General features: G+C 37.9%; 2 protein-coding genes across 2 annotated transcripts in view; one reads left to right on the forward strand and one right to left on the reverse strand.

Moving 5' to 3' along the window:
- LOC118278870 (gastrula zinc finger protein XlCGF26.1-like) overlaps positions 1-10,938 on the reverse strand; it is a 206,449-nt gene that overhangs the window by 97,984 nt on the left and 97,527 nt on the right. The window lies entirely within an intron of this gene.
- On the forward strand, positions 4,162-9,325 carry LOC118278941 (transcription factor Ouib). The gene is made up of 5 exons (XM_050703565.1): positions 4,162-4,422; positions 5,548-5,689; positions 6,472-6,582; positions 7,423-7,593; positions 7,997-9,325. Exons 1-5 carry the CDS (start codon positions 4,255-4,257, stop codon positions 9,100-9,102), a joined length of 1,698 nt encoding a protein of 565 aa, XP_050559522.1. The 5' UTR covers positions 4,162-4,254; the 3' UTR covers positions 9,103-9,325.

Consider the following 10,938-nt stretch of genomic DNA (forward strand, 5'->3'; position numbering starts at 1 on the left):
GCTATAGGCTATAAAATATTACACTCCGACTAATAGGTCCCGAGCAGCGTGTGTGTGTAGCTAAAGAAATACAAAATGAAAGCTCCCAGTTATTACTTCATTTGCTATCTACTCCGTATCTAGATCCTATAACCGTGCCTACATATAGTAGAGTGCCCGACATACCTATTAAAATAGTGTATATCATATTTTTATAAGTAGCTACAGACTCCTAAAGTAAACACGGCTATACCCGGTGTAAACAGACCGCTCCCGAAAACGAATACAGGTAACTAGTAATGCTTTTGGTAACGAATACCATAAAAAGCTAGTTTTGTTATTAATTTTTTTCGATTTTGTCATGTAATATCTGCCTTGGACAGTTAATTTTTTTTTTCAAATAAGCAATGTAATAAATACATAAATCAGCTGTCGCTAGAGGTGGACGGACGCGTAGCTGACAGAGACTCGGGCCGTCCGCCGATAGTAATTAAACTCATTATTTTTGTGGTATTCGATTCATTATCATCTGTATTCCTTTTCGAGAGCGATTTTTTTTACACCGGGTATAATCAAGCTTTGCAATAACAACATAAACTGACCGCCGAATGTGTGGAAAGATCTTACAAAGATAGACTATGATAAACTGGTTTTATATAGTTCGACTTGTACCTCAGCCTTATAATGTTCGGGGATAGAAAGCGTATTTTTATGTAACAACTATCATGAGATATACTAAATTAATTTAAATATACTGTTTACTCTCGTACACTATTTGAGAAACGCTCGACTAGTTTCAAGTCACAACGGGACTCTTATTTATGAGTAACGTGTAAAATCGGGCAATTGTAAAAACGTTATATTTCAATTAATTTATAAGTTGTAATGTTATATACATATTATTATGTAACAAAATAAGGATTTGATAGTATAACTGTAGAGCAATAATAGTTTATGAGACTCGATAACTTAACTGGCGAAAAATTACCGATATTATGTGGTTTGCAGTTAATTGGTATACAGGTAAAAAAATAAAGACAGATTCAGTATAAAGGTTGGCAGATAACTTGGCAAGATTTTGTAATCATTTTTTTCAAAAAAATTACTTTATTAACTAAAAATACGCGGACGCGGACGTTCAATAGTCAGCGCAACGTCGCCGCGTCTGCGCACGATGCTTGTGAGGATCAAACCCTGTGCGATTGGCGAAACTTTCTTAATATTAAAAAAAAATGCCAAGTTACGTGCCGAAGTCTATACAGAGGCAGTAACCATTGGTTGTCTAGCCGACTGAGTTACAAAAGATATGGCTTCGTTACAAAGCGTACAATTTACTATAACAATAACTACTGTCTCTGTACTGGATCTATCTTTATTTTTTTACCTATTTGACGAGTTCCATTTTATTACAGTGCCCTAATGAAATAAATAGGGCTTATATATACAGTGACTGGTAATTAGTGATGATATCTAAAAACGTGATTGTACTCATGATTACAAACAACTTTCCCAAAGAAACTTTTTTTTTATGCTTATTAGTTTTATTTTTATCACAATAACAAGGTAAAGTAAAAGCCCAAAGTACATACCTAGTTACTAGTATTTCGAAAACGCGGGCGCTGGCGCCTCAGCTGATCATGCGAAAGCACGCGCGTGAAATTTTGTTGTTTTGTTATTGTGATATAAATAAAACTAATGAGTATACAAAAAAAGTTTCTTCGGGAAAGTTGTTTGTAATCATGAGTACAATCACGTGTTTAAATATCGTTCACTAATTACCAGTCACCCTAAATAAGTTTGAAGCAAAAATACGGCAACCCTAATTTACTCAGTAAATAGATTTGATTAAAACTGGCCGTAAAACATATTGAAAGTATATTTTGATCTCATTTTTTTATAATTTGACTACAAACATAAGGAATCTCTGTGACAGTATTTATTTTTTAATATACAGTGTGTATATTTTGTATTCATTGGCATTAATATTTTATTATTTTTTTTGTTTAAGACATATTTTTAAAGAGAATTTGTTAGTCGAGTAGTCTATAAGTGCGACTGCTGATCTAGTGCCCGAATACTCAAACGCTACTCAATTTTAAGATGCTCTCAAAACTAGTTCTGTCCCTGTCAATTCTTTATAAAATGACAGAGATAGCACGATATTTAAGTACAACTTAAAATTGAGTAGCTTTTGAGTATTCGGGCCTAGGAGTCTTGTGTTAAATTTCCGAATCAGGAAAATTGGTTTTCGGTTTTCCGAAAATTTCTCAGTAATAGCACAGAGTTTGGAATTGTGTCCAGTATATGGCAATAGGCTCACCCCCTATTACATGGGACTTATAACACAAATAGTGAAAAGTGGGTGTTACATTGTAATTTGCGCACCTCTGCCTACCCCATCGGGAATTAAAACATGTACGGTAACGTTGTGCTTAACATCACAAATAATAATTAAAATATTCTAAATAAATATTAATTGATTATACATTATATACCCCAATATGAAATACATAGTAAATTAGAATTATTTATTTTATTGTAATTAGCGAGAATAATAATATTAATGTAGATAATAAGCATTATACATAGATGCATAATATTAATGATCACAATTTATATTTAAGAATATTATTTATTAAGTTTTGTAATTAAAATATTGACAATGATTTTTTTTTTTGTTTTATTTTATTACTCTTTTTGGCTATTATTTATGGGACAAGCCCGCCACAACCTCCTAAACTGCTGCAACTTCTGTAAGCCATGATCTACAGTAGATACAACCATGAAAACACCGGAACACTGAAGTCCGGTGCGTCTATTAGAGCGGCCGTACACGGACTGCTCGAGCGGTCGGCGTCGACTGCTTGAAGCTGTTGACGGCTTGAAGTGTTCGCGACTGCTCGAGCAGTCGTGTGTACGGCAGCGAATGAATGGCTATAGTTCATCGTGCCGTCGCGGCTCGTGCTCGCGCAAGCAGTCGGTTATAACTGCTTGAAGCCGTCCGTGTACGGCCGCCCTTAGTCCTCTGGTAACCTTACTCACACAACGCAAGCGTTGTTTCATGTCAGTTTTCTGTGATGCCGTGGTATCATTCGAGCCGGCCCATTCTTGCCGAAGTATGGCTGTCATTTACTTAACTTGACTCGTGCATTGGTAAATTGGACCATTGAGTACAGTTTTAATTTTATCCGTCCATTGCATCAGTGACCTGCTCGCGCTCTTGTTCCCTCAACCTAGGTTGAATATAAAAAATATTGGCATCAGACATGGGTAAAAGCAACATTAACAGCCCATGACAGTCTACTACTGGACGATGGGCGTCCTTTAGGCCGGCTCCACATGTTGGTCCCAACGCTCGTACCAACGTTGGACTGCAAACTCGGTGAGGCGTACACACGTTGGCTAATAAACTAGTTCTATCCCGTCAACGCCAATGTGAAGATGTCCGATACAGAAATCGAAACTGCTCTGAGCGCGTTTATAGTAATGATGAGTGCACATTTATATTTGTTTGAGACGATTGGTGACGATTTTGTGGATGAGAAAGCCATTCTCGCTCGACGTATGCACTCGCTGCGTGTTGTAACAGAACTGAGCAAAGCGCCAACGTGTGGACAGATCGCGAGCGTTGGCGCAGATTCCTTTGATGAAACCGACACGAGCCGGCCAACTACCAACGCTCGCCCTAACGTTGGGACCAATGCCATTTTCTAGATCCACACGTTGGATGAATAGCGTTGGGGCCAATATTGGGGCCAACGTGTGGAGCCGGCGTTACATGAGAGGACTTGTTTGGCATAATTTCCATGTTTAGCAGGCGGGACGGCGCCCTAGCACAGGATACCCCCTAATGTCTTGGCACCTGGGTGCGTCGCATACTTCGCACACAGCAGTAGTTCGTCCCTGGGACCCTAGGACTTGCCAACATTTTCTACACTTAGTAGACGGGTTCGAAATCGTATCATATAATAAAGTAACACTAGCTTTAAAATATTTTTTTATAAATAAGCATTACAAATAGAAATAAACACAGTCGATCGATTTAAACCATTTTAAGTCGAATCTCTATCTCTTTCTATATCATCTTACTAGAACGAGACAAAAACTTCAAAATCTGACAAGCTTAAAATGCTTAACATTTGACATTTGTAAGTTATTAAACTGGAACGCCTATAACGCAAACGTCAAACAATACGGGAATAGTGTTTCGATTTTTCCGAGTTCTTGAAGAAAAAATATATAATTTTTAAATGAAAACAACATAATTGATTTGAAATGGAGGCTTCTGCGGCTCCAGCTAAAGGCAAGGGTCCGATTATAGACCCGGCCTTGTGTAGGTGCTGCAGGTCTATAAAGAAATGTCGTCTTTTAACAGTAGAGTACGAATGGATGGGAACGAAGGAGGTTTATTCCGATATGTTCATGGATTGTTTTGGTCTTCTTGTGAGTATAATACAGATTTATTTAGATAGCTTCTATATTCTATTATGTATTCGCTAGTTCCGTAACTTTGTAAAACTAAAATCACGGTAGGAAAAGTGGGATTTCAAACATCGAGTTGGGAGAGGTCTTTTTATAATAATTTTATGTCTATTTGCGTGAAATTTAGTTTTAAAATGGTCTAGCTATTTAATAGGATAGTATGTTAGCAATATTATTGCACAAAATCTGTGTTTTTCGTAAATTAAAATGGTCAGTTAGCCCAAATATTTAAGCTAGAACAAAATACTTGAAGTCAATATTTCTACTTAACATAGATTATTATGAGCTATTAATGATGGCAAGCAACTATTGTATACCATATATAGATGTCATTACTTAGGTCATGTAATGTTTTATCTGTGTAAGGCTCAACATCACACCAATGATTTAAAAATAAAACATTTGTATCTAGCCAAAAGGATTGTTTAAAATTTTTATTACTATTCAATGGATGATTGTGCTTTAAAAAGGCAGAGGGGCAATGTCCCCTCAGTCTTCTATTTTCTATTAGCCATAATAACCCAACTTATCATCTTATAGTTTTGTCAGTAATCATCAAATAATATTAAAAAAATATATAAAAAAAAGCTGTTCTATCTTATTATAATATAGAGAGAAAACTAATTATCATAGTTAATAATATTATTTATATTAGTGTTTATTAATCTGGTCCACCCAGCCCAAATTTCTTCAGTTAAAGTTAGTTTTATGGGTTTACCTGCTGCTTGGTTCATATTAATAGTAGTTAATAGGATGTTTTATAGCCTACTAACAAACCCAGCAAACTCTGTTTCGCCACCAATAATTTTCCCTGATTCCTGCTTTTCTCTTGAAATTTTTCTTTGCTATAAACCTCACAGAGCCCGAGACCTTTCCAACAAATGCAAAACTTTGGAAATTGGTTCATGCGTGCTGGAGTTATAGCGTCAGGAAAGAAAACCTGATTTATTTTTTTGTATAGTTCCTCCTCAATGCATTAACTATTACAAAAACAATGATTCATTTATTCCGAATCAGTAGGTCTGGACATTCTTCAGTTTCATATAGGTATTAAGCATTAGTTAAGATTTATTTTCCACATTCCAGCTATCAAATCTAGATGGAGAGACCAAGGAGTGTTGCATATGTGCGACCTGCGTGGTGAGGTTGCGGGATGCATGTGCGTTCAGGCAACAAGTGCTGCAGTCTGAGGAGGTGTTCCTTAGCACCAGGCTGCATTTGAAAGAAGGTAACAACAACATTTTAGTATTAGCCACTGCCATACTAATGTCCGAATACTCGAACGCTACTCAATTCCCCCCTTTCCAATCTTCCCAATCCCCGATTCCCGTACAACAACCCTTAAATTCCTAACTCCCAAAAAGCCGGCAACGCACATGTAACGCCTCTGGTGTTTCAATTGTTTATGGGCGGCGGAGATTGCTTACCATCAGGTGATACGTTTGCTCATTTTAACGTGTTTCATAAAAAAAAACGAGACGCTCTCAAAACTAGTTCTGTCCCTATCAATTCTTTATAAAATGCCAGAGATAGCACAATATTTAAGTACAACTTAAAATTGAGTAACATTTCAGTATTCAGGCATCAGAGATGTTAAGTCAAATGGTTACTTAACCCAGTCCTCGGTAATTGTTTTCGGAACAAAATCTTTACTAAGGAATTGTTTAAGTCAGCATTTAATTTCTCTGAGTATGGCAATTACTGGTTTAAAATTATAGAATTCATGCAAGACAATTTTAATTTCCAAAAGCCCTATTTTACGTATTAATCGGAATTAAAGTCTATACATATAATGCTATAATGGTATGCGTCCACAGACCCGCATGGTACACACCGCACGCAACGGATTTTAGTTTGTCTTGTATAGAAACTCATACAACTGCGTCCACTGATCCGTATCGTACGGACCGTATCATCAGCAATGCCTACATGCGATGCGTATTAATGACGGATACCGGTGCCAAAGCATGGCTCACTCACACTTACTTAAATTAATATTATTTATTCCAGATTGCTCAGACAAGGTGGAGGTGCTTATAAAGGCGGAACCATTGTGTGAGGAGTCTGATGCCTCAAATGGAATGGAAGATAGGGACGACCTTCCGGATCAGGATATGACAGGTTGTTACAGTTTTTTTAGTGTGATAATACATTATAGACTTCTCCCGCCTTGGGCGAGGCGAGAGAGAGTGTCAGACTCTTACTGACTAAAAACCCTCGTTCCTAATCCTGCATTTCGAGCCGGAGCACCGGTAACCCGCAGCTCCGGTTTCCAAGCCCCTACTGGAAACAGAGAGAGCCGCTAATTTGTGGGTCCAAGCACGGCACAAAATAATGACAGCGCGCGTTCCCCGCGCCCACCTTGCCTCCCTTAGTAACCTGGCCAATAGGCACTTGCTTGCAACACTAAGGCCCGAATACTGAAATGCTACTCAATTTTAAGTTGGACCCAAATATCGTGCTATCTCTTTCATTTTATAAAGAATTGATCGTGACAGAACTAGTTTTGAGAGCGTCTCAAAATTGAGTAACGTTTGAGTATTCGGGCATAAGTCCCATTAAAGCCGAGGTAGATACTTTTAGAACACCTTATATGTAAGTGTAGGAGAGCCATGCTTCGGCACGAATGGGCCGGCTCGACCGGAGTGATACCACGGCCGAGCAGAAAACCGACGTGAAACAACGCTTGCGTTGTGTTTCGTTGTGTGAGTGAGGTTACCGGAGGCCCAATTCCCTTCCCAATCTTCCCCATCCCCGATTCCCGAACAACAACCCTTAAATTCCTAACTACCAAAATGCCGGCAACGCACAAGTAACGCCTCTGGTGTTACAGGTTTCCATCGGCGGCGGCGACAGCTTACCATCAAGTAATACGTCAGGACGATTACCGGCGTGTTTCATAAGAAAAAAATGTGAGGTTTAATAACTAAATTCTTATCATCATTATGTTTACAATTTCAGACACGATAGACACAAAGACGGACGTAGCATTAAAGGACGAGGGGGAGGAAGCCCCCGTGGCGGGGCGCACGCGCGCCAAGCGGGAGAGGGGGGAGCATGCCGTCAAGAAGGAGATCTCCATCAAGATGAAGAAGCTGCGAGCTAAACTGGACGAGATGCTGGATAAACCTGGTGAGATTTTTATTTAAATAAATCGGAGCGAATTACTGCAACGTCACGCCTTTTAACCCGTCGTGTGTACTCTAATTCCACGAACAAACGAAAAAATTTCGCAGATTGCATACTACAATTCTATTTATTACGAACTTTCGTGAACAAAAATGAACGAATGAAATGAAGGTAAATAGGTTTTGTTTTGAAATTAACAATAAAACGTTATTTCAAGTAATTCTATTAGTAAATCAATAAAACCGACGGCCGAAGATTTGTTTAAACTTCGGATTCGAGAACCGGAGTAGACCCTCTCTATCTATTCACCTCTCGAATTCTATTCACCCCGCTTTACAGACACCTATCCCTTTCCTTTTACCAAATAATCACAATACACACACTAAAAAACAAAATCCAATTTCAGTTGCAGAAGTACCAGTAAAGAAGGAAACAGGCAAAAAGAAGAAACAAGAGTTAGACCATGATTTCATGGTGTACACCAACGCTTTGACAATCGTCCACAACTCCTATGTGTGTCCGTTCCAAAACCGGATCAGCATATATTACTGTTTCTACTGCCGGGACCAGTTCACTAACCCAAACGAACTGAGAGAACACACCCTAACACATGACCCAGTAGAACTATTCCAAAACACGATGGAAAACCGAAAAATCCCAAAAATCGACATCACAAGAATCGATTGCCGATTGTGCAACGAAAAAATCGATGATCTAGAAGTTTTTAAGAAGCACCTCACTAGTGTTCATGGAAAAATGCTTTATCCGGTCACGAATGAGTTTCTCAAATTCAAATTGAGTTTGGATAATTTGATTTGTACGGAATGTAATGGTACTTTTCCGTATTTTGATGTTTTGAAAAAACATATGATTGATCATTTCGGTACTTATATATGCGATGTGTGTGGGGCCTGTTTTCTGGAGCGCAATTCTTTAAGGACACATATAAAATCTCATACGAAAGTCGAAGAGAGTTTCCCGTGTGAGATTTGCGGGAAAAATCTTAAAAGTAAATACAGCAGGTATCTACACGTTGCTACGGTACATGAGAAGAAACCAACAGTGAACTGCTATAAATGCGAAGCAAGTTTCCTCTCCTATGCTCTAAGAAACCGACATTTAATAGAAGTGCACGGTGATAAAAGGACTTTTGCGTGTAAATTGTGTGATAAAGTGTATAATAGGAGGAAAACTTTAATGGAACATAACCGTAGGAATCATTTGAAAGTGTATAGACATCAGTGTGATTTGTGTGATCAGAGGTTTTACCTCCCTTCAAGGTTAAAAGAACATATGGCGACTCATACAGGTGAGAGGAATTTTAGATGTGAGTTTTGCGATAAAAGTTATCCCAGGCTTCAGTCCTTGCAAGAACATATAAGGTCTCATAGTAACGATAGGCGGTACAAATGTGATATCTGCAATTCGACATTTACACAAAATGGCAGTTTGAAAAATCATATGAAGTCCCATCATCATCAGAATTATGATTTAGATGCTAATTATAGTTGAATTTGCATGTAGGAATGATGATGGGGTTTTAAAAATTAATATTCTATATACGCCCGAATACTCAAACGCTACTCAATTTTAAGTTGTACTTTAATATCGTGCTATCTCTGTCATTTTATAAAGAATTGATAGTGACAGAACTACATTTGAGAGCGTCTTAAAATTGAGTAGCGTTTGAGTATTCGGGCATTAGTCCGTCAGTAAGGTAATGATAAAATATTCTACACGTATTTTTTTATTTTGTTATTTAAGATAACAATACTTAGATAAAACTAGCAAACCAGGCGAACTCCGTTTCGCAATGATTTTTCCTGTTTTCCTGATAAATTTTTTCCAGAATTTCTGCTATAAACCTCACGAAGCCCGAGACCTTTCTAACGAAACCAAAACCGTGAAAATCGGTTCGTGCGTTCTGGAGTTATAGTGTCAAGAAAACCCGACTTATTTTTAATAATACATAGGTGAATCAAAGTTTAGAAGTGGGAGCGAATGCGTCATTTCTACGTGTAAAATGTACTTAGAAGTGACGTCACGCGATGTTTCAAATCGATGTATCGTCGAAAGTATTTGTTTCCGTAAGAAAAAAAAAAATACGTGTCTAATGTTTTAAAATAATCTACAAGACAGACATTAATTCTTACATGTATACTAAATAACTTGGCTGATTACATAAAGACGTATATAATTATATATTTTTTTAGTTTACTAATCGTTGGCACAAGGGTCTTGGGTTCGATTCCCAGATCGGGCAAAGTATTTACTGAGCTTTTTTCGGTTTTTCAAAAATTTCTCAGTAGTAGCACGGAGTCTAGAATTGTGGCCAGTATATGGCAATAAGCCCTATTACATGGAACTTATAACACAAATGGTGAAAAGTGGGTGTACATTGGCATTACGTGCCGTAATGTTCACTTCTGCCTACCCTTTCGGCGATAAAAGGCGAGAAGTTTTTAATTTATTACTCAATAAAATAAGTATAGTTTATGTAAATATGAGATCTGTATAATAATATCAAATAATATAATATAATAATAATTGTCAATTGTGTACTGAATATTTTAATTTAATTTATTATTTGTAAATAAGTTTGTCAGTATTAAATAAATAAATGTGTATGAAATGTAATTTATATTGTAAACTGTAGTTTTATTTTCCTACTAGCTATTTTCCCGCGGTTTTAAGCTCTGCTCAGTTCCTATTGATCATAGCGTGATGATCTTTAGCCTGTAGCCTTTCTTGACAACATAGGTCCCAGTCGCAGTGCACAATCACATTATAGCATCTCCTTTTTGTACTTTTTAAGTGTGGGAGAGCCATGCTTCGGCACTGCTGGGCCGGCTCGACCGGAGTGATACCACGGCCTCACAGAAAATCGACGTGAAACAACGTTTGCGTTGTGTGAGTGAGGTTACTGGAGGCCCAATTACCCCCCTTCCTAATCTTACCATTCCCCGATTCTCCAACAATCCTTAAATTCCTAACCTCTAAAAGGTTGGAAACGCAACTGGTGTTTCGGGTGTCCATGGGTGGCGGCGATTGCTTACCATCAGGTGATCTTTCCATAAAAAAATGACCACATTTTACCGTGTCAGTGCCACTGTCTGAACGCTTATAACCTATCACCTTTTTACTTATAATATGTGCTCCATCGTAGGCCGCATCATCACTTACCATCAGGCGAGATAGGGGCCAAACGTCGACCCATTTAACATAAAAAAATCATTGGGCAGGGCCCATTTGTTTTGGCATAGTGCAAAATCACATTATTGCATCCCCTCTTTGTACTTGCTTCATGGTAAAAGCGAGTAGTGTATGTGAATCACTGGGGAACTGCTC

Source organism: Spodoptera frugiperda, chromosome 24 (assembly GCF_023101765.2).
Source record: "Spodoptera frugiperda isolate SF20-4 chromosome 24, AGI-APGP_CSIRO_Sfru_2.0, whole genome shotgun sequence".
In the NCBI taxonomy this organism is placed as follows: domain Eukaryota; kingdom Metazoa; phylum Arthropoda; class Insecta; order Lepidoptera; family Noctuidae; genus Spodoptera; species Spodoptera frugiperda.